At 40.0% G+C, this 25,290-nt stretch overlaps 1 protein-coding gene across 1 annotated transcript in view; it reads left to right on the forward strand.

Annotated features, from left to right (window-relative positions):
• LOC137619017 (uncharacterized) overlaps positions 1–25,290 on the forward strand; it is a 160,446-nt gene that overhangs the window by 91,000 nt on the left and 44,156 nt on the right. The window contains 4 exon segments of the mRNA XM_068349216.1: positions 539–559; positions 561–602; positions 604–685; positions 14,337–14,491. Coding sequence (XP_068205317.1) covers positions 539–559; positions 561–602; positions 604–685; positions 14,337–14,491 — 300 coding nt within the window.

A 25,290-nucleotide genomic window follows, 5' to 3' on the forward strand; every position in this document is an offset into this window, starting at 1 on the left:
CGTTTGCTAGGTGCCTGTATCCCATTCCCATGAGAAATTCCCATCTGTAAATTGGTACCAAATTTTACTGTAATCAAGAATTGCATGTACAGCTGGACACAGAAGTCCTTAGCGCATCTTGCCCCGAAGAAGTACACCCTTTTACACCCATACTTCACGGGGAGTTACCAAGTAGATGTTGTAGGGAGAGATGGCAAAGGTGGTGGGGTGTGGCTGAATACGGGATCACACAGTGCAGTAAGGGTGTAACACGGTGCATTTACTCAGAGCGAGGTGTGCCAGGTATTCTGTGTCCAACCAAACGTATGATTCTTTAGAATAATAAAGGGTTATTTCAAAGTTGGGGTTATGTACACCCCTTTGTCATCCAATCACAAAATCGAATTAAACAGAATAAAACTGAAAACAAAAGAGTAGCGCTAAGATGTCCAATCATATAAAGTCAGTAGTGAAACATCAGTAGACGCCAGTGATGCGCCACTGTCGTAAAGTGAGACTCGTCGCTAGATTAATCCCGTTTTTCTCTCCTTATTTGCAGCAGAGCCTGGGTTCTGACTCCCACCGTGTCCTTGCTACGCCTCCTCACGACGCCGGGAGATGACGGGGGGCATCCTGGAGTGCAGGGCCTCGTCCCCGACGCTGCCTCATTTGACAGCCTCAGACTCCACTGAACTGACCGTGTATTGTGAGTATTGTGGAGGCCATTTCTTTCTCTTTTCATCTTTCTTCAAACAGAACTTTGTTCTTGTTGAGCTTGGTATTGTATATCCTACATTGTCCTTGAGTTTAATAAACACAATGGTTTTTTTTATTGTTTTCTGTCTTGTTTCTCTTCCAATTGTTTTGTTAAAGTGTTTATAGTTTATATAGGAGATATTTATTTTAATGTTACTCTTCTTGAAAATTTTATCTTTCCTTGTTTCCTATTCCTCGCTGAGCTATTTTCCCTGTTGGAGCCCCTGGGCTTATAGCATCTTGCTTTTCCGACTAAGGTTGTAGCTTAGCAAGTAATAATAATAATAATAATAATAATAATAATAATAATAATAATAATGATAATAATAGAAACTGTTCTAAGTAAAAACTAATTATTATATTTTCAGTAATTCTGTTTCGAATTCAAGGTCAAAACATAAGTAATGGCTGTCAACATGGCCGATATTACGTAGCAATATCAGGGATATTTGTTCCTTATAGTTACTCTATATTTCTTAAGTGAACAAAGCTTTGATTTGGGCATTATCCAATATAAAATATCCTAACTAATTTAGCCTATATGCCGTTCCATAGAAAAAGTTCACTCTCCAAACAGGGCTGGAAGTGTTATCCAAAAACATTTTCACCAAAATTAAAGAGAAATTTCCAAGAAGTAAGAAAAATACAATTAAAGTACCCTGTACGTCCTCAAATATATTATTTGTATTTGTAATGAGAATTTTATTAATGCATCAAAATGACATAACTCTCCCTTAAAAGTGAGAAAAAACATAAAAGTATTGAAGCCACGAAAATAATGCGATAATGATCTTAGACATAAATAAAGAATTGTTATAATATTTTATTCAAGATTTTATTCCCATTAAGAGAAAAGATTTAAGATTCTCAAACTAACGGAGAGGGACTTTTAGATATTATGCTTTCAGTTCGTATGGAATATGAGGTAATCTTTATTCTCTTTAGTGTTCTATAACCTTATTATTATTATTATTATCATCATTATTATTATTATTATTATTATTATTATTATTATTATTATTATTGTTGTTGTTATTATTATTATTATTATTATTATTATTATTATTATTATTATTATTATTATTATTATTATTATTATTATTATTTTTTGTTGTTATTATTATTATTATTATTATTATTATTATTATTATTATTATTATTACCTGCTAAACTACAACCCTAGTTGGAAAAGCAGGATGCTATAAGCCCAGGGTCTCCAACAGGGAAAATAGTCCAGTGAGGAAAGGAGACAATGAAAAACAAGATATTTCAAGAAGCGTAACATTATAATAAATGTCTTCTATATAAACCATAAAAAAACTTTAGCAAAAACCAGAGGAAGAAAAATAACATAGTGTGCTCGAATGTACCCTCTAGCAAGAGAACTCTAACCCAAGACAGTGGAATTACAGAGGCTATGGCACTACTGAACACTAGAGAACAAATGTTCGATTTTGAAGAGTCCTTCTCCTAGAAGAGCTGCTTACCATAGCTAGTCTCTTCTACCCTTACCAAGAGGAAAGTGGCCACTGAACAATTACAGTGATAGTAACCCCTTAGGAGAAGAAGAATTGTTTGGTAATTTCAGTGTTTTCAGGTGTATGAGGATAGAGGAGAATATGTAAAGAATTGGCCAGACTATTCGTTGTGTGTAGGAAAAAAGAAAATAAACCGTAGTTAGAGAGCAGGATCCAATGTAGTACTGTCAGACCAGTCAAAGTTCCCAATAACTCTGTAGCGGTAGTATCTCAACGGATGGTGGCTGTTGCTCTGGCCAATCCATTACCTACCAGATTAGCAGTAATGAAGCAAAGAAGGGTCATTATCAAATGGTATTGTGACAGTGAATTTCAGTACAGTAATCTATGACCAGTCTCATATTTGCCAATACTCTTTCAAAGCAAGAAGTTTGATCTTAAAACCACTTTCAAATACATATGTTATTGATAACTGGCTCTGGATTCATATTGAAAACTATTGTTTCCTTTTGGTGAACTTTCAAAATTCACAATCTTTATCCAAGACGATCATGGCATTGAACAAGACTTCTGATAATATTCCAACGTCTCCTTTGAAATGCAAAACCACGAAACTCCTGAGTCAAAGATGGGGAGAATTTATTTAATCATATTCCGTTTTCTTGGTCCCCAGTGCTATTTATATATATGGTCAGTCTATAGGGCACGGTCCTGTATGTTACAAAAATGTTACTGTCCCTTGCCTCTGCCATTCATGAGCGGCTTTTAATCCAGTTTTATTCATTTGTTCACTTTCTGAGTGAGGATACCTTAACGTGGTGAAATGGATTGCGTATAGCCATGATCAACAAAAGCTGTACTAGTTAGGGCCCCCCATACTAGGTTGGTTTGCCGAGATCAGACGGAAATCTTCCACTATCACCAATCTACAGTTGGCAAGAGTGGTGATGAAAACTGGCCAAACTCAAAAGATGAATTGGCATGTCTGAGGCCTTCCACCTGCAGTGAAATAGAAATGGCTGCATTTGTTGTTGTCGTTCTTGTTTTGGTTGTTGTTTCTGTTGCTGTTGTTGTTGTTATTTGTTTGTTACATTTAAAAGTGAAGGCAGGAAATTAAGTACCTGGTAGATAGTCAAGTGTGGTACATTCAACTTGGGAAGATAACTCATAACCCCAAATTTGTATTGCTAGATATTTTTTAGGAATAAATAACATTAAAGCACAGCTCTAAAGTCGTACACACACACATACTCACTTATATATCAATTTATATTCATCCAGCAGCAGGCAGTCCCTCGTCGTCGTGTTTGTCTTAATTGTTTTCCTACAGAGTCTCTCAGGGGTGGGAAGGAAGAGGTCCTTCCGATTATTGACCCCTTTTCCAAGCTATCTTCAACCCCCTCCCCTCCCCACAACACCCCACCCTATGTCTTCTTTCGCTCAGACAAAGCATTTGTATTACATAACAATCTCTCTCTCTCTCTCTCTCTCTCTCTCTCTCTCTCTCAAACACACACACACAAAGCAAACGATGTGTATCTGTATTGCTAAACAATCCTCTCTCTCTCTCTCTCTCTCTCTCTCTCTCTCTCTCTCAATGTTTATTTGGGGTGTCACAAGACATCTTCCAAAATTCTTTTCCTTACTCGATCTCACCAATTACATCTCCAGTTCATTCTTGTTTTTCCGGGTCTAATTTCTTTTACTCTTGAGGGAGACCAGACAACAGGACAATATTCTTGCCTTACCCTCATCCTCGGATATATAGGGGTGGCCCCCCTCCCCCGCGCTGTATTAGACAAATGTTGAGAAGACTCCCAAAGACCTGACGTTAAATTAAAAGAAATATAACGTTTAAATTGAAAATCCGCTCTTGAAGTACAAAGGCAAGGGATAGTGACAATGCCCTAGCTAGCCGGACAATGCTCCAGAGAGTGACCATATATACATACAGTATCATCAGCGTCCAAGTCCCCTTTCCACCCAAGCTAGGACCAGGGAGGGCCATCCAAGGGGTGCTGATGACTCAGCAGCTAGACCTATAGGCTTCCCCCAACCTCCTATCCTTAGCTCATAAGAAGGATGAGGTTGGAGTCATTGCCAGAAACTATCGAGCTTGTGCGTGACTCGAATCCCAGTCCGGCAAATCGCGAAGCAGGACCGTAATCTATAGGCTATCATAACCCAAATATATGACTGAAAATTGTTAATTATTATTACTAGCTGAGCTACAACCCTAGTTGGAAGAGCAAGATGCTATAAGCCCAAGGGCTTCAACTGGAAAAAATATCCCAGTGAGGAAAGGATAAGGAAATATATAAAAGATGAGAAAAAAATTGACAATAAAATATCTTATAAGCAATAACAACATCAAAACAGATATGTCATATATAAACTATAAAAGACTTATGTAAGTCTGTTCAACATAAGAACATTTGCTGCAGGTTCGAACTTTTAAAGTTCTACTGATTCAACTATGGTCACCTTTGTTAAACGCACAGTTGGACACATGTAATAGCCTTCTTCACTCTGAGAAAGTGCACCTTTTCGCACACTTACTACACGGTGAGTCACAAAACAGTTTAGTGAAAGAAGTCCGGGTATGGTGGGTGGGGCAAAACACGGGAACTCGCTGCACAGTAATGGTGTTAGAGGGTACACTTTCTGGAGGAGAGGTGTGCCAGGATTTGTGTCTAACTATGCTACATCAACTTTAAACTTTTTTTTTATAGATATACACATTGAAGGGGAAAAAACAGTTCTGTCAGAAGGCTAACATCTATGTTTTGTTTAATATAAACGTGATAAACGAGAAGCTGTTATCTCTATGTCCAAAATATTTAAGGAGAAATAGAAGAAGATTCACCGTGACCTAGAGTATAGAATAAAAATATCACACTTTCCCAAATTTTACGATGTGGAAAAGATCAAATCTGGCCGCCACAAAACATGTACCAGACATGTCCTAGATAAACACCCCTCTATGAAAAGTGTGACGTGTAAAATAACCCCTTATATGAAAGAGCTTCACAAGAATAGATCATAAACATTACACCTTCCAAAATTGCTAGGATGAAAATCCCCCTAAAACAAACATTAGAGCTAGAAATAATTTCCACCTTCGCCTAATGTACACATTTAAAAAAGAATTTCTGCTATACGTAGGTTAAGAGAAATTACCCCATTCTCTTAATGGTCGTCCATAACTCTAATTTGTTCTCTGCATTTCCATTGAGCATTATCTTATTTTTAATTGTTTTTTCTCATATTCTTTCAACGTGATTATTGAATTAACGCTGAAAATTAGGACGACATACATAGAAGGGTTGTAGAGTGGCAAGAGACTTTCGAGGAATATATGTTGCTGGGAAATAAAATATCTATGCTAAATTTACGCCACACAAAACACTCCTTTTAAGTTTGTAGTTTGGCCAAGAAACCAGCCACCCATTGTGTGACTACCACTAGAAAGTTTTTTGGTCCTTTGACTGGCCAGATTGTACTGCATTGGATCTCTCCATGGTTAAGGCTCTATCTTCCTTTGCCTACACATACACCGAATAATCGGGCTTATTTTTTACACATTCTCCTCCTTCCTCATACACCTGATAGCACTGAGCTAACCGAACCATCCTTCACTCAACGGGATTAACTACTGTTAAGCAATTGTTCAGTGGCTACTTTCCTCTTTATAAGGGTAGAAGAGACTCTTGAGCTATGGGAAGCACCTCTTCTAGGAGAACGACACTCCAAAATAAAACCCTTATTCCCTAGTTTTGGGTAATGCCATAGCCCCTGTATCATGTTCTTCCACTGTTTTGGGGTAGAATTCTCTTGCTTGAAGGTACACACAGGTCGGCTAATCTACCTGTTATTTCCTTTCCTCACTATTTCCGCTGTTGGAGCTGCTTATAGCATCCTTATTATATAATTGGGGCAGCAGATTAGGTAGGAATAGTTATAATAATACACAAGTCGCCATGTAGAACAAAATAGCAATACTAACCGTATGACGCAAAGAAGCGCCTTAGAACATTAGATAAATATACAACATGATAAAAAGAAGGCATAAGTTTTTTTTTTCTGTCTCGTGAAAGTAATATTTCTTCCATCACTTCTCTTGGCAATTTCCCCAGAGCTCTCGTCATGACTCCATAAAGAGAAGTTTGACTCTTTCATTATTTTCCTCCAAACGATTTTTATGATTTTTTTTTTTCTATTTCCTCTTGGAACGTTTCGGTGTTGTGACTGATTGCGTCATCAAGGTAGTCTTAAGGTTGGTGAAAATCGCTCTCTCTCTCCTCTCTCTCTCTCTCTCTCTCTCTCTCTCTCTCTCTCTCTCTCTCTCTCTCTCTCTCTCTCTCTCTCTCTACAGATAGCACTGCCATTAATCATCTACACTGTCCGAGACCTGTGTCCTTCCTTGACCTGTGTTTCCCTTCAGATAGCAGGCCATCAGTAGCCACGCATCCGGGTCTATTGCAGGCCATATATCGAAGTAGGGAAATATGGATTTAGATTCATTGGCCTTTAAGTCCTTAGGGATGCGTCGTTCTTACTTCATTCATAAACACACACACACACACACACACACACGCACACACACGCAGCAGCATTGCCAGATGTATAACTATTCGGTCTTAAGGAAAAGTTTATTTTCTTTTTCCATTTTTAATCTCTGGTCTCTGGGTTGTTTTATGGTACTCTTGGTATAGTGAATATATTGTTAAAAGCTCACTGTGTTATCCCTCAAAAGTTAAAAAGTGTCACAGGTGGGATTCTGACTTAGCTTTTAGGAAAAACCAGCACAATTCCTACTGCAACAGTTCTGTAAAGATTGCTAAGATGAAAAAGAGACGTAGGTGTCAACAATAAGGTAAGGATTTATCTGTGATTTACTTTTAGTTTGTGAGCTTGGAAGGTTTGTGACCTGGGAAGAGGGGTCTGGGGGCCTGGCTCCTACCTAGGAGTTGTGACCTGGGAACTACTAGGTTAGTTTTAGGTGGGTTTGTTATGTTCTGTACCGTTTTACATATCTCAAAACTGTTAAATAATCACAATATGTAACCTGAAAAGAGAGGTCCAGGGGGATTGTCCCTGGCTAGGAATTGTGAAAAATGAACTACCAGATTAGGTTAGGTGAGGTTGTTAGGTTCTGTACCCGTTTACAAATCTAAAAAGTGTTGAATAATTACGTTATGTGATCTGGAAAGGAAGGTTCGGGGTGATTGTCCATCGGCTAGGAGTTATGACATATGAACTAATAGGTTAGTTTAGGTGAGGTTGTTAGGTTCTGTATCCTTTTACATTTCTCAAAAGTGTTGAATAAATACGTTATGTGACCTGGAAAGGGAGGTTATGGGTGATTGTCCCCCTGCTAGGAGTTGTGACATATGAACTACCAGGTTAGGTTAGGTGAGGTTGTTAGGTTCTGTATCTTTTTCCAAATCTCAAAAGCGTTGAATAATTACGTTATGTGCTCTGGAAGGGGAGGTAGGGGTGGTTGTCCCCCGGCTAGAAGTTGTGACATATGAACTACCAGGTTATGTTAGGTGATGTTCTTAGGTTCTGTACCCTTTTACAAATCTAAAAAGTGTTGAATAATTACGTTATGTGATCTGGAAAGGAAGGTTCGGGGTGATTGTCCATCGGCTAGGAGTTATGACATATGAACTAATAGGTTAGTTTAGGTGAGGTTGTTAGGTTCTGTATCCTTTTACATTTCTCAAAAGTGTTGAATAATTACGTTATGTGACCTGGAAAGGGAGGTTATGGGTGATTGTCCCCCCGCTAGGAGTTGTGACATATGAACTACCAGGTTAGGTTAGGTGAGGTTGTTAGGTTCTGTATCTTTTTCCAAATCTCAAAAGCGTTGAATAATTACGTTATGTGATCTGGAAGGGGAGGTAGGGGTGGTTGTCCCCCGGCTAGAAGTTGTGACATATGAACTACCAGGTTATGTTAGGTGATGTTCTTAGGTTCTCCACCCTTTTACAAATCTCAAAAGTGTTGAATAATTACGTCATGTGACCTGGAAAGGGAGGTTAGTGATTGTCCCCGGCTAGAAGTTGTGACATATGAACTACCAGGTTATGTTAGGTGATATTATTAGGTTCTGTACCCTTTTACAAATCTCAAAAGTGTTGAATAATTATGTCATGTGACCTGGAAAGGGAGGTTATGGATGATTGTCCCCCGGCTATTAGTTGTGACATATAAACTACCAGGTTAAGTTAGATGGGGTTGATAGGCTCTGTACCCTTTTACAAATCAGAAAAGTGTCGAATAATTACGTCATATGACCTGGCTAGTACAGTGGTAACGTGTTTGCCTCGCATTCGCGTGGCAAGTGATCGATCCCCGCCCAGGGCCGTGAGTTTAAGCTGTTTACTGGGGAGGCTACTGCTGTGGTACGGCACCACAGTGGGGGGTTGGGCTTGCCCGGCTGACGTTCTGGTGAGCATCTATTCTGATGGAACTGAAACCAGACACCTTCAACCTTTATTAATTTTTTTTTTCTTTTTTTTTGCAGAGGGGGGGTGTGAGTTGATTACTCTATTATTTCGAATTAATAACAAATACAAGTCTCCTACTTGTTCCTTTCTGATAGAACTATATTAACCCGTATGTGCCCAGATCCCTCAAAAAAAAAAAAAAAAAAAAAAAAAAAAACCAAAGTTAGAGGTAAATTTAGTTTAGGTGTATGGATATGTTGTTGAAGCCACAGATTATAGTCATCTTTTTTTTTTTTTTGTGGAATCATCTACGTAACCCTTCATAACCTCACACAGTAATGAATGAATAGTATGAATGCTACCCAAGGTTATGTTACAGTAACACGTTTCTGGAGTTTAACTATTCATTCGTTCTTCAGCAGTCTCAATTGTAAACCTGAATCCCTCAAAGGGCTATTTCCTCTCAGGACTCCCTGGAACCTCTCCTTTGGCACCTTATTAGTGTCTGTCACCCTTATGAAGGTGCCGTCCACAGTGACAGTGGTCGTCTGTTCTCTCTATCGATAAGCGGGTCCATCTTCCTGCCTCAGGAGGGTTGGTTCCATTTTGGTCTTACTTAATGGATTCCAGGGATCCTCTGAAGAAGGGGAAGAAGAGGAAGGAAGTTTGGAAAGGAGTTGTGGTGTTAAAGAGAGGGAAGAATGGGAAGCGAGGTTCGAAAATTGCGTGAATAAATGGAAGGAGTGGAAGAGACTATTAAAATATTTTGAAGAAGGTGAATCAGAATATAAGGAAGAAGACAATGAGGAAACGGAATCAAAGGGATCATAAAGTACAGAATATGTGAATGACAAGAAAACTGAAAATATTAAATTAGCAGATAAGGTGAATTAATGATATTGAGTTTGCCAGTTATTTTGTACAATGGCAAAATGAGTCGAGAATTTTCCTGAATTTCACGAAAAGTTAGTTTAATGCATTTCTTATATCTCAAAATTTATGAAATATCGTGTTTAAGCATTCGTGAAATGTATACATTTTCTGGCTTCGTGAATGTGCGAATATGAATAAGAACTTTTTAATCCATTTTTGCAAAATCATTAACAAAATTTGAAAAAATACCGAAAACAAATTTCTATTTTATTGGATATTGATAAACATTAAGAAAATTATCAGAATCACTTAATTTTGAAAGATTTTGCTAATATTTTCCTAATAATCGTGAGTAAATATTAGTGATATAAGCAGATAGTTTACAGCGAATATTTAAAATCAAATTTGGCCAAATTCGCATTTCGCGAAACAAAATCATCAGCAATGCCTTCATGGATACCTCCGAACTCGTTTGTGTATTCGTTTGTATGCATACACACACACACACACACACACACACACACACTCAGTCCCATGGCATGATCAATGAAACTTCATCCCGAAAGCAGCGAGAGAAATGACGATATGCAACAAAGCACTTTGCAGACTATATTGGAAAGAGCCTGGCGAAGGTGCCATGGGAATGGATTGTTTTTGCAATGGTGTATTGATCATCCTTTTTATTTCTCTTTTTTTCTACTTCGTGGACCTGAGGAAGCCTAGGACATCAGGACGGTTGGTTTTAAGAGTGGGGGGACCTGGGGTAAAGGAGAGATTTAGGGGATGGAGACCTGTGATAAAGGAAGGGATTGGGGTTGGAGACCTGTGGTAAAGGAAGGGGATTGGAGAAGAAGACCTATGGTGCAAGAGGAGGTTAGTGATGGAGACCTGTGGTGAAGGAGGCGGTTGGGAATGGAGACGTGTTGTAAAGGATGGAGTTGGAGAAGGAAACCTATGGTGCACGAGGAGGTTAGTGATGGAGACCTGTGGTAAAAGAGGAGATTGGAGATGGAAACCTGTTGTAAAGGAGGGGGTTGCGGATTGAGACATGTGGTAAAGGATGGAGTTAGAGAAGGAGACCTATGGTGCAAGAGGAGGTTGGGGAGGGAGAACTGTGGTAAAGGATGGGGTCTGGGACGGAGACATGGGGCAGAGGATGTGATTGGAGACCTATGTTAAAGAACGGCCCTGGAGATGTATAATAAACAAATTAAAGGAGGGTGCTGGGATGGAGTCATGTGATTAAGGAGGAGGTTGGGATGGAGACCTGTGGTAAAATAGGGTGCTGTGGATCGAGAGATATCATAAAGTAGGGGGTTGGGGATAGAGAGCTTTGGTAAAGGAAGGGGTTGGAGATGGAGACCTATGGTAAAGTAGGGGGCTGTGGATGGAGACATATGGTATAGTAGGAGGTTGGAGATGGAGACCTATGGTAAAGTAGGGGGCTGCGGATGGAGACATATGGTATAGTAGGAGGTTGGGGATGGAGACCTTTAGTGAAGGAAGGGGTTGGTGATGGAGACCTGTTGTAAAGAAAGGTGTTGGGGATGGAGACCTGTTGTAAAGAAAGGGGTTGGGGATGGAGACCTGTGGTAAAGAAAGGGGTTGGGGATGGAGACCTGTGGTAAAGGAAGGGGTTGGGGATAGTGGCCTGTGGTAAAGGAAGAGGAGGTTGGTGATAGAGAGATTAATGCTGACCCCTGATGTAATCCAACACTAACCTCAAAGTTTTCTGTTTCCCCAACAGTTAATATTACTTGTGTCTGTTCTTTTGTACATCATCTCTACCAATCTAACCAACTTCTCCAACTCCACTTTCCTTTTCCTTGAGCACCAAAACATCATTTCTCTTGGTATCATATCCTAGGCCCTCTCTAGATCTCCCAAAGTACAGAGGAGCTTTTGGTTTTCTTCTAGCTTCTTTTCCTTTAGCTGGGTTACTATAAATATGGCATCCACAGTCTCTCTCCCCCCATAAATCCATACAGGTGTTTACCAATCTTTACAAAGTCTCTCGATCTCTCATCTAGTGCTCTCTCAAAAACTTTCATACCTAGCTCTGTTAGTTCAACTCCTTATAGTTACTACTTTCCATGATAACACCTTTCTGCATAAATATAGATATCATTAGACTCTCCTCCCAGTTTTTAAGCATTATTTACTCATCCATATTGCTCTTAAGCCCAGCATCCATTGTTCCCCCTCTGTAGCTAGTATTTTGACCATTTCATTTTGAGACTCTGATGGACTAGGTGCTTTATTATTTTTTTTCAGTGAAGTGGGCATTCACTTCTCTTCTGTATTCCGTATCTTCACCATTGGTCCCTCCACCCTCTGTGCTTCTCCCAGCTTTTCTTTCTCATTTTCAGTATAATAATAATAATAATAATAATAATAATAATAATAATAATAATAATAATAATAATAATAATAATAATAATAATAATAATAATAATAATAATTATTATTATTATTATTATTATTATTATTATTATTATTATTATTATTATTATTATTATTATTATTATTATTACTATTATTTCTTGCTAAGCTACAACCCTAGTTTAAGAGGCAGGATGCTATAAGCCCAAGGGCTCTAACAGGGAAAAAAACCCGGTGAGGAAAGGAAAAAAAAAAAAATTAGAACAGTAACATTAAAATAAATATTTCCTATATAAACTATATAAACTTTAACAAAACATAAGGAAGAGAAATTAGATAGAATAGTGTGCCCGAGTGTACCCTCAAGCAAGAGAACTCTAACCCAAGACAGTTATTCAAAATATTCTTTCCATAACCTCTTAATGTCTCTATCCTTATGTAATATATCTTCATCTCTATCCCTGATGACTCCTAGTTGCCCCAAATCCTATCTGCCTATTCCTCAAGTTTGAAATCGTATAGATATCCTTTTCTATTCCCTTATTCGTAGCCTTTAATTTTATTATTCTATTGCTCTTCCAACAGCTATACTTGCTTTCCCCAAAGAGTCTTTTTCTTCTTCTATGTAGAGTTCTTCTGCATCTTGTGCCTCCCTTACTTTCTAATTCTTAAATGCCTTTGGTTTTTTTCCAACTGACTCTTGCACCTCTCTGTCCCACCATCACTTTTCTCCTTTGGACACACCATATCCCCTGGTTCTTCCAAGTAATTTCTCCGTTTCCTATGCACATATTTCTTTCATACTCACCAAGATATTTCCATCCGTTACCCTCTCCAAATATCCTAAGTTCAACCTTTCCAGTCGCCTTTCTCACACAATCCTCCTAAATTACTCTCTCTTTTCTCCTTTAAGGTCCCAAACATTCATTCTAGATCTCTTCTTGGGTTTTCTACCTCTCATTTTAAAACCCATCTCTACGAATCCATGGTGTTTAACGCTTGCTTCACCCGGAATCATTTTACCGTTCAGCATATTATTTGTGTTAGCTCTTCCAACTAAGATGTAACTCATTTGGCTTTCCATTCCTTTTCATAAGTTATCAGGTGCTTTTCAGATTTCTAAAAGCCTGTATTCATACATGCTAATTCAACACTCTGAGCCATCTCTAATATATACTCCCAATCTCAATTTCTAATTCCAAACCCATTTCCTCCATGTACCTCCTCATATCCAAATCTTCTCTTCCCCACTCTACCATTCATGTCTACTCCTATGATTATCTTCTCTTCCTCTTTCACTGTTGTAATTTACTTATGTATATATATATATATATATATATATATATATATATATATATATATATATATATATATATATATATATATATATATATATATATATATTAGCAATGAAAATATGCAAATGTAAATATTTCTTCTGTGCAGATCATCACCGAAGTAAAAACTTGTTTCTTTCAAATCTCCCTTAACCTAAAAATCAGCAATTTTTACCTAATTGCAATTTTGTTTTCTTCATCTCATTTGAGTTAGTTGGGTATTTATCCTGATTTATGTTTTCAAGTGGTCGTAAGCTTGAAAGGAATATTAACAATAATTTATGAATAAAAAAGATGATTCAACAATGAGATTAATTCATGTAATTCGGTTCAGGCTGTCTCGTTTATATCAGTAATATTAATTTTGAAAAAGCCACGGCTCTTGGATTCAGAAACATTGCTGTCCTTAACTAGCCCAGGCCCAAACGAGGTATGAAATATAAATATAGAGAGGTTTTGTGACGACAAAGGAAGCGAGAAACCTTTAGAATCACGGAGGAAGAAAGGTTAAATAATATTTAGGGAAAGCAAAAGCAGAAAAAGTGCCGAAGACTAGTAGTAGTAAAATTTTTACAGTTATCTGCTTATCAATTTACTATTTTGTTCGTTTCTCTTATCGTTGCTCCACAGTTATACATTTCCTTTGAAGCTGCAAACTGCATTGATAACTAGTCATATAAAATTTTATACAATTTTGTCTGTTTCTATTGGCCCATTATTATTATTATTATTATTATTATTATTATTATTATTATTATTATTAGCCAAGCTACAACCCTAGTTTAAAAGCAAGATGCTATAAAGTCCATGGGCTCCAACAGGGAAAAATAGCCCAGTGAGGAAAGGAAATAAGGAAATAAATAAACGATATAAAAAGTAATGAAAAATCAAAATATTTTAAAAACAATTACAACATTAAAACAGTTATTTCAAATATAAGCTATAAAAGGACTTATGTCAGCCTGGTCAACATATAAAACTTTGCTTTGAGTTTAAACTTTTGATGTTCCATTGATTCAACTACCCGATTAGGATGATCCTTTTATTTAATAAACATATTTTTTTTTTTTTTGCAGACGTGCCCAAAGCCACCATTAGCATCGACGCTGGGAGCAGCAGCAGCATGGATTCGGGGTTGCCCTCCTCAGGGCTTCGAGAGGGAAGTTCGGCTACCTTGACGTGTGTCACAAGAGCGAACCCTCCAGTTTACAACCTCACGTTTATGTTTAACGTAAGTAATTGTTCGCCTTAATTGTGATTCTCATTATCCATAAGGTATGCCAATATTTAAGACCTATGATAGTCATATTGTATTGATATTAAGTACTTTGGGACACAGGAACTCCTGGTACACTTGACTCTTAAGGCTAGCTTCACATGAGCGGGGTTTTTTTTTCCGTACAGAAATAGTTTTGCTGTTTTGGAGGCATGTCTTAAGACGACTTCTTGGTTTTTATAAGCCGCTATACTGTGACCACATGGGTTACCAGTGACGTGGCTAGGTTTAAATAAGCTACTATACTGGAATCACTCTGGTTACCAGTACCGCGGCTAGGTTTAAATAACCCGCTATACTAGAAATACTCTGGATACCAGTGCCCCGGCTGGGTTTTAATAAGCAGCTATACTGGAACCACGCGGGATACCAGTGCCCCGGCTAGATTTTGATAAGCCACTATACTAGAACCGCGCGGGATAAAAGTGCCCCGGCTAGGTTTTAATAAACCGCTATACTGGAATCACTCTGGTTACCAGTACCGCGGCTAAGTTTAAATAACCCGCTATACGAGAACTACTCTGGATACCAGTGGCCTGGGTGGGTTTTATTAAGCCGCTATATTGGAACCACATGGGATATCAGTGCCCCGGTTAGGTTTTAATAAGTTGGTATACTGGAACCCCGAGAGGGGATACCAGTGCCCCGGCTAGGTTTTGCTAAGGTGCTATACTGGAACCACGCGGGATACCAGTGCCGTAGCTAGCTTTGAATAAGCTGCTATACTGGAACCACGCGGGATACCAGTGCCCTGGCTAGATTTCAATATGCCGCTATACTAGAACCCCGCGGAATACTAGTGCCCCGGCTAGGTTTTAATAAGCCGCTGTACTTTAACCACTCGGGATACTAGTGCCGCTGCTAGTTTTAAATAAGCCGCTATACTGGAACCATGCGGAATACCAGTGCTGTGACTGGGGTTTAATATGCCGCTATACTGGAATCTCGTGGGATACCAGTGCCCCAGCTAGATTTTGATAAGCCGCTATACTGGAACCACGCGGGATACCAGTGCCCCGGTTAGGTTTTAATAAGGTGCTATACTGGGACCTCACGGGATACCAGTGCCGTGGCTAGGTTTCAATAAGCCTCTATACTGGAACCACGTGGAAAGCGTGTGAAGAGCCTTATTGATCTTCATTGGTTTACAATCCGCACAGCATCAATCTGCTCGTGTGAAGAAACCTTTAAAGGTTCACCCAGCCACACCCTTACTGAGATAAGTTCCTTTTTATTACTCTTATTATTATCACCAGCTTAGCTACAACCCTAGTTGGAAAAGCAAGATGCTATAAGCCCAAGGGCTCAAATAGGGAAAAAGAGTCAGAGAGGAAAGGAAATAAGGAAACAAATAAACGATATAAGAAGTAATGAACAATTAAAATAAAATATTTCAAAAACATTAGCAACATTAATGTTTAGCCCTTTCCATCATCTCTGCCATCTCCCCCTACACTACTTGGTAACACTCCATGAGGTAAGGGTATAACTGGGTGCACTACTTCGGAGCGGTGTGCCAGGGACTCTTGTGTCCAACTGTACATTAAACTGCTCTTCTTTCTTATGGAGATATTCTTCTTATTAAACTGAAATTTCGTTACTCGTATCCTTTTTGCGTTACTCACGGAAAAAGTTTTTGATTAACCTACGATTTCAGTAAATACTTCTCTCCCAGCACTGCCAAACCCTGGAATTTATTCCTAATGGACATTGTAACTATAAACTTTCTTAAATTTATTAACATAAGAACGTTTTAAGCTGTTTGACTTACATATGTTGTGATATTCATTAAAATTCTGCCTTCTATAAACTTCTTAACATTTACTGATTTCTTAGCTTACAAATTTCCTTAATTTTTAAGTCTACCCTATTATATAAATGAACTCTTATTTACTTATTTACCCATGAATGGCCGGAATTTCACAAGATTTCTGATATTTTCATAGGCTAGGACTTATGTTCCTGGCTTTCGTATTCTTCTTGGTTTACAAAACTCTATATCTATGTCTTGATTATTGGCTTTCATGAACTTCCTGATGTATAGAATTCCAGATTTATAAGGAGAAAATAATTGACTCACAAACTTCAGTGCCAACCAGCTCCTTGCATTTTGGTTTTATAAATTGCATAGATTTTTTCTGGTCCTGCTCAGTTTAGAATTTAATTCTAGAAAACTGTAACCCCTATGTTGTTTTCTATCTCACAAAATTTAGCCTTTTGGAATGGCCTGTCACTAGCAATAATGGATCACAATGAAGGAGCCTAAAGGCTAAGAGGAGAAAGTTAGTTTCTCAAATCAACAAAATCAGACAGTGTGAAAGGGATGATGTTAAAATTTTCATAATTCCATTTCCCATTCAACCTTTTTCCTGAACTAATAGAAGACATATATTCTTTTCCACCGTTATCCCTACATAAGGGGCAGGTTGCCTGATGCGCCTTCTATTTCTAATGGTATCAGGAGTTGTTGATGATTTTATTATTGTTATTACTAGCTAAACTACAACCCTAGTTTGGAAAGCAAGATGCTGTAAGACCAAGGGCTCCAACAGGAAGAAATAACCCAACGAGGAAATTAACTAAGGAAATAAATAAATGATATGAGAAATAATGGACAATTATATTAAAATATTTTAAAAACAGTGACATCAAAACATATTTCATGTATAAAATATACTATATCAGCCGGTTCAACATAATAACATTTGCTGTAATTTTGAAATTTTGAAGTTCTACGGATTAGGAAGATCATTCCACAACTTGGTCACAGCTGGAATAAAACTTCTAGAGTACAGTGTAGTATTGAGCCTCATGACGGAGAAGGCCTGACTATTAGAATTAACTGCTTTCCTAGTATTACGACCAGGATGGCAGACGTTTTTACGATCGCATGGCCTTTTGAAGTCATCAGCCACAGTTATTGGCGGTGAGCCCAAGGCAGAAAAGCAAGCTAACAAAGCAGCAGCTGTCCTTTTAGTCGCTTTCCACAACACGCAAGATGTACGGTGGTAGCATTCTTTAAACTCTATTGGAATCGTCTCTACCTGAAAATCCGTTAGACTGGGGTTTGAGACCAGCTCAATGTCAGTAATTTCTTGTATAGTCTGCACCCTCACTATCCATGTGAGCTGAGAATGGGATTGGTTTAAGGGTCCTATAGGTCTACCTGCCAGGTTATCAGCAGCCATTGCCTGATCCTCCCTGGTCCCACCTCCTCGGACGTTGTTCATATGTATATATGGTCAGTCTCTAGGGTATTGTCTCTTGCCTCTGTCATTCATGAGTGATCTTTAAACCCCTACCACAGGTTAGTAGAAAGAGATCATGGGTGGGACAAATGTTTCCCTAAATTGCATCTTACTAACGTCCATACTTGATGTGTGTGTGTAAGAATTATATGTAGTTTCTGTTTTCAAAGAGGTTTTTTTCACAAAATGCAAGACGCCTCAACCATTTCTTTAATTTTCTTACATTTTTTTCTCCAAGCACAGAAACGGCCGAGATGATTTCACAGTTATATAACGTCTTCAACTAAACTGCATCGCTCCGCGTTTACTGTCAACGTTTTGTTCTAGTTTATTTTCGAACGTTTTCCTCCCAAACTATAAAACACCAAACATTTTTTAGGGCAATCTGTTCAGGAAAGGGGCGTTAGTGGGAACACAGAGTTGAGGGCGCGTGAAGTGCATGTTAGTATTGGAAGTACGTGACGATGTAGAAAAAAAAAATCCAGTGTTTAAACATGGATAGATTTTCCGTTCAAAAAAAAAAAAAAAAAAAAAAAAACAATGTCTTTGTTTAGGTATATTGGTGAAGGTTTAAACGTCTTTTTTTTCACAATTTACCGCTTTCATGTGTTTTTTTTATAACTTTGAGATTTAGAAATATTCAATGAAAGATGTTTTTGTGGATTGCATTGCATTGACTTTTTCAACTTTGAGAAAGATTTATTTTCCTTAAAACAACAATACTGATATTTATCTGGGTATACCAGTGAAGTCTTTGACACTGGAATCTTTTTTTTTTTTTTTTTTTTTTGTTAGTGGGGTAAAGCTACTAATTTTTTTTCGAATTTTGTACACTTTTCTTTTATTGTTTTTATTATTAGATTTTACTAAATGCAAAACCACAAGAGCAGTTCTGGTATGCATATTTTGGATTATAAACTTATTGTGAAGGTTGATTGGTGCTTCTTTATTTATTTTACTTGTTGAAGTTAGTACATTTTGGTCTTTCTAGAATATCAAAAATCATTTTGTTGTTACTATATTTAGACTGGCCATTTCCCCCCATAGCATGTTTATCTATTTCTTGTTTCTATCTGTTCATTCGTTCAAGAACGCCTTACCTATAGCAAGACACTGGCTCTTGTACTGAGGCAGCCTGCAAGAGAGATTCTATCTGTTCAGGGAGTTAGAAAGATTCTTAGAAAGTTTAGGGAGTTAGAAAATTCTATAAATAGTAAGACAGACTTACGTAAAAGCACTATGGGTTGCAGAATTGCGAGAGGTCATTCTTAGCTAGAAGGTCCCGGCAATATACACCATCATGATGTAAAAGCAGACATAATCAGACCTTGACAGAGAGCTTCAAAGACCCTCTTGGACTTTATTGATACTACCAGCTAGGATCCTCTATAAGACTTAGTCCTTCGGATTGGGTGTCCCTATTGTGCTTAACAAGTGAGGGCTAAGGCAGACATTGTTTGTGATATAATCATTATTGATAATGTTCGTTAAGATTAAGTTGTCATAGTTTGTTAATGTTATTTATAAATTACATTACTGTTATTGATTTATTATGGCATAAATTACTGTAGTTCTGGTCCATAACATTATGAAACCATTGCATTGGTTATAAGTAGAAATAAGGACTAATTGCATTGATATGAAATTTTTATGTGGGGAACTACAAGGGTACTATAAGATTAAGGATGAGAGGCCATGTTAAAATAGTGCATGAATTATTAGGTTACTTTACTTTTACTTTAAGGGCTGCTTATCTGATCCTGTACAGCAGGGGAACCCTACTCTCTACAAAGGGGAGGCATTTGTGCCAATTTTAGCTTAGAAATGAAGAGCGTTATCAATGCTAAATCTAGAATTGAAAACTGATTTTGGAACTATGAGCTTGAAAATGGGGAGTTATTGTAAGAATTGTAAACTTCAAAGAAATTGTAAGTTCAAGAGTAGGAAATGATAAGCTCGGAAATTTGTATTCGTTATATGAACTATAAGCTGGTAGTAGTCAGACTGGGGTTAGAGTCCCGCTCAAACTCGTTAGTTTTTTGGGACGCTGCAACCTCACCATCATTGTGAGGTAGCGTAGCGATAGAGGGTTTTGGGGAGCCTACAGGTCCATCTGCTGAGTCACCAGTAGTCATTGCCTGGCCCTCCTTGGTCCTAGCTTGGGTTGAGAGTGGCTTGAGGTTGATCATATGTATATATTGTCAGCCTCTATGCATTGTTCTGCTTGATATGGCAATGTCACAGTCCCTTGCCTCTTCCATTCATGAGTGGCCTTTAAACCTTTAAAACTTTAAGGGCTGTTTTCCGGGTCCTATCACACAAAGAAATCCTTTGCCCTACAGGAGCTGAAAAATATGGTTGCCATATACAGTCTTCGTTAGAGTATCCTATAGCGTATTCGACTTGATTGTTAAATTGACATTATCGAGCCACTTAGAAAACCAGAAAATCTTTAGTTTCTATCTGAGAGTCTTAATATTTAGGTGCCTTGTAGGTTCGAACACTTTACAAATGAGAACAATTACAGATATGAATTCTCAGAAAAATTAGCCCTTGTAAAAATTATAAGCCAAAGAAAGGAAAGTCATACACAGTCGAGGTCAAAGCACAGATTAATACAAGTACATCAAAATTCAAGAAATGGAAAGGCATTATAGCAGTTATAAGCCTACCAATGGTATCTACAGCATGGCCTACAAGCTTAGACATTTACGTAGATAACAAATATCCTATTTAATCCCTTAATATCTAGTGTGACGGCCGAGAGAAAGGTTATGACTCAAAGGCAGGATGCAATCAACTGAGTAACTTTATTAAAGAGCACTCTCCTTTTTATATAAAACCTCAAGGCAACAGGAATTTTCTTGTTCGAGAAACAGACAATGTTAGAGAGGAAAAACGCAGACATGTTTATTCTGGTTCTTTTTAGTGCAAGGGAAGAGCGGAGATACAAGCATAATATATACAAAATAATTTATGTACGATCGTGTGACACACAGTTGGTACAAGGCTCCCCCCCTAAAAATGACATACTGTACATGTTAAATAGGGCGCCCTGATCTAAAGAGGCGAACTGTAGGTGGGTCATCTGGCAGTAGATAAGCAGGTTTTAGACGATCAATGGAGACCCAGTCTTCTTTGCCCCGAATGTTTAGTAGGAATGCTTTTGGACTGCGTCAGATCACAAGGAAAAGGGCCGTGTAAGTCTGGCAGCATGGAGTAAATTTTCCCAGAACGTGACGTATGCGCTGGAGATCATCGGAGGAGGTTGTAGAAGGAAAAAAATCAGCAGGGACGACCAACGGGTCGCCATACACCATTTCAGCTGCCGAGACATCGAGGGCATCTTTAGGAGTGGTCCTTAGTCCCAGGAGGACCCAGGGAAGCTGAGTTAACCAGATGCAATCCTTGCAGCGGGACATCAAAGCTGCTTTGAGGGTGCGATGAAAATGTTCAACCATTCCATTGGCACCGGGGTTGTAGGCCGTTGTCTGATGTAGGGTGATGCCCAGGAGATTTGCTAATGATGTCCACAATTGAGGTGAAAGTGGTTCCCCTGTCAGAAGTAATATGCTCAGGGATACCTAATCTTGCAATACATCCAGAGAGTAAGGTAGATGTGCATGAGGCGGACGTTGCAGTTTCCATGGGAATGGCTTCAGGCCAACGAGTGGAGCAGTTGATGACGGTAAACAGGTAACGATGTCCTTGTGATGTGGGTAGGGGGCCCACAACGTCGACGTGAATGTGTGCGAAACGACGCTGAGGTTGAGGAAAGGTGCCCACTCCTGAATCCGTGTGTCGATATACTATGGAAGTTTGGCAAGAAGTACAGGCGCTTACCAAATCCTTAGCATCCTTAGAAATGCCGTGCCAAATGAACATTGCCTTCAGCAGCTGTGCAGTAGAATGGCACGAGGGATGTGAAAGGCCGTGAATGAAATCAAACACCTGTCGGCGCATGGGAGCAGGAATCCAAGGTCGTGGTCTGCCAGTACTGACGGCACAGAGGAGGGTGGTGTTGGAGTCTTAGAGGTGGAAGTCCTCCCAACGGAGGGACGTGCAGGATGTCCTACATGTTTGATATTCTGGATCCTGTCGTTGGGCTTCAGCCAGGGCGTTGTAATCCAATCCCAGTTGAACGGCAGCTAACGTGTTTCTTGACAGGGCATCGGCAACGGGATTCATTTTCTCAGGGACGTATTGAAGGGTGCAAATGTATTCAGCCACGGCGGAGAGATGTCGGCGTTGCCGGGCGGACCAGGCATCAGACTGTCGAGTAAAGGTGTGCACCAGAGGCATGTGGTCTGTGCGAATGACGAAGGGCGTACCTTTTAAGAAATGACGAAAGTGACAGACAGCCAAGTGCACCGCCAGCAATTAGCAATTCTCAATCGAAGGTAGAATAGCCCGATTCTGCCTTGGACAGTTTTCTGCTGAAGAAGACCAATGGGCGGGGCGAGCCGTTGACCACCTGCTCGAGTACTGCACCAATAGCGACGTCGCTGGCATCGGTGGAGAGAAGGAGAGGGGCATGTGGGATAGGAAAAGTGAGAGCCGCAGCAGTTGATAGGACCTTCTTTGCATTGCAGAAGGCTGCTTCTTGAAGGGGACCCCACTTCAGGTCCTTTGGCTTGCCCTTGAGGGAGGCGTGGAGGGGAGCAAGAGTGGCGGCAATGGCTGGCAGAAAACGGTGATAATAGTTGATCATGCCCAAGAACTCCTGCAGAGCTTTGACGGTCAAGGGCGCGGGGAAGTTCTGAACGGCTGCTACCTTCTCAGGGAGGGGATGGACTCCTTCAGGAATGATGCGGTGCCCTAAGAACGACACTTTGTTGGCGCCAAAGGTACACTTGTCGTACCGGACTACAAGGCCGTTTTGTTGCAGGCGGTCGACCACGATACGCAGGTGACGGAGGTGTTCCTCTTTTGAGGAGGAGAACAGAAGTATGTCGTCCACATAACATACACAGAAAGGGAGGTCCCCTAAGATGCCATCCATGAGACGTTGAAATGTGGCCCCAGCATTACGAAAGCCAAAACAGGAGTAATTGAAGGTGTATGTACCAAACGGAGTGGTGATGGCAGTCTTGGGGATGTCTTCTGGGCTCATAGGCACCTGATAATACCCCTTCAGGAGATCGAGCGTAGAGAAAACCTTTGCTTTGTGCAGGTAGGAGGTCACGTCGGCAATGTTTGGGAGGGGGTAGTGATCCGATTCTGTTTGCATGTTCAGGCGCCTTTAATCCCCGCACGGACGGAGGGAGCCGTCTTTCTTCAGAACGATGTGTAAGGCTGACGAACATGAGCTGGAGGCCTTTTGGCAAAGGCCCATTTCCTAAATTTCGGCGAAATGATAAATACCGTGCTTGGCAGGAACCGTGTGCGTTTTGCTAAATTTTTGACGGAAAACTTCTGGGTACGACGTGAGGAGGTGTGCGTAGCCATCCATAGGTGCGCTGATGTGGAGAGCGAGGTTAGAGGGGGCGGGTTGAAGAGGTGTCGACGAGTACGAGTCTGCGTTGACCAATCGTCCAGAAGGTGGAAATGAGAGAGGAAATCCGCACCAAGGATTGGCATTGTGACGTCAGCAACGAGAAACTTCCAATTGAATTTACCGTTTCTGAACGATAATGTGAGGTTCTCGTAACCGTAGGTGGGTATCGCAGATCCGTTGGCAGCTACCAAGCGGACGTCGGCAGATGTTGACAGACTACGTCGTGTCTTGAAGAGTTTCCTTGGCAAAAGAGAAGGACAAACACCCGTGTCTACCAAAATTCGCACGCCCGTTCCTGCATCCTGTAAAAAGAAAAAATTAGAAACACGGGAGGCCACCGCCACGAGCGATGGCCTACTTACACGTTTTTTGGCCACTGACAATCCTCTGCACATTTCTTCGCGTTTGCCCCGAATCTGAAGTGGTAGTAGCAAAATTGCGGCGGATGGGAGGTAGTAAGTGGCTGGTGGGTGGTGGGTGGCTTTGTCGCCGCTTATCACGTCACAGGGTAGGCGTGTATGTCCTACGGCATTCATGTCAGCTTCGGTTGACGTTGAATAGGCATCCTCTTCGTCAGGGGTGGAGGCGTTGATGGAGGTCTTGAAGTGGCTGTCCATAAGGGCGTCAGCTTTGGTCATCAAGTCCTCTATGGGTAAACTATCGAAATCGGGTATGGCAGCGCGTATAGGTCTTGGTAAACGGCATATCCAAAGGGCACGAAGTAGGTTTACCTCACGAGGATAGCCGTCTGCGGCAGGTTGAAGGCGAGCGATACTGGTCATTTCCCTGAGGGCAAGCGAAGCCCTTTGGTCCCCCAACGGTTGTTGAGAGAGCTGAAAAAGCTTTGCTATACGGGCGGCTGGCGACGGCGAGTACTGCTGCAGAAGTTATGTTTTGAGGGCGTCATATGCTATTGGGGTGTCTCCTTGTTCACAAAGCCAGTCGGATATTTCTGGGAAGGTGTCCTCGGGTATCGCCGCGAGAACATAATGTGCTTTGGTGGTTGAGGGAGTCACGCCGTTGATGCGAAACTGGACTTCTGTCCGCTGAAACCAAGCAAATGCCTCTCCGCTGGCGAATGACGAAAGTTTCAATGGGGGAGCCGCAGCGCCAACTTCCGTAGAGTCCGCCATAGTACCAACAATAGAGGGGCGAGGGGGGGGGTGGAAGGCGGTGGGAGCGAGTCGACTTCCGGGGTCACCAATGTGACGGCCGAGAGAAAGGTTATGACTCGAAGGCAGGATGCAATCAACTGATTAATTTTGTTAAAGAACACTCTCTTTTATATACAAAACCTCAAGGCAAAAGGAATTTTCATGTTCGAGAAACAGACAATGTTAGAGAAGAAAAACGCAGACATGTTTAGTCTGGTTCTTTTTAGTGCGAGGGAAGAGCAAAGATACAAGCATAATATATACAAAATAATTTATGTACGACCGTGTGACAAACGGTTGGTACACTAGCCTCAGAATAACAGCTCTTAGTTATGAGAAGATCCCAAGATGTCGTTAAGGCTTTGTAGCCTTTTAGTGGTTTATAAACGCCAGGGTCATTAAACCCGGAGTCTCAAATTTGAAGGTTTTATCCAGTGTTAAAATCCATAATGAAGTTTTAGTGAGTGAACCTTTTCATGACTTCGTCCTCATATACTGTGGGTAATTTTTTGTGACTATGCACCTCTCTCTCTCTCTCTCTCTCTCTCTCTCTCTCTCTCTCTCTCTCTCTCTCTCTCTCTCTCTCTCTCTCTCTCTCTCTCTCTCCTTTACTTCGTTGTCTCAGAAATCTATTTAAGCCATGCTAAATACATTTGGTGTAATTAGTGAATAATAATAATGAAATTAATTATTAAAATTATAGTAATAACGTGTGTAGTTTTATTATTTAGGCGCTTAGAAGTATCTTTTTTTCGTAATGGTCTGTGGAGCCCTATCAGTACTAGCTAAATTCGGTTGAATACCTCGTCAGGCTGGGAGGAGCGGAGAGAGGAAAGGTCACCTTTTATTCCTTTG

This window comes from Palaemon carinicauda, chromosome 25 (assembly GCF_036898095.1).
Source record: "Palaemon carinicauda isolate YSFRI2023 chromosome 25, ASM3689809v2, whole genome shotgun sequence".
Taxonomy (NCBI): domain Eukaryota; kingdom Metazoa; phylum Arthropoda; class Malacostraca; order Decapoda; family Palaemonidae; genus Palaemon; species Palaemon carinicauda.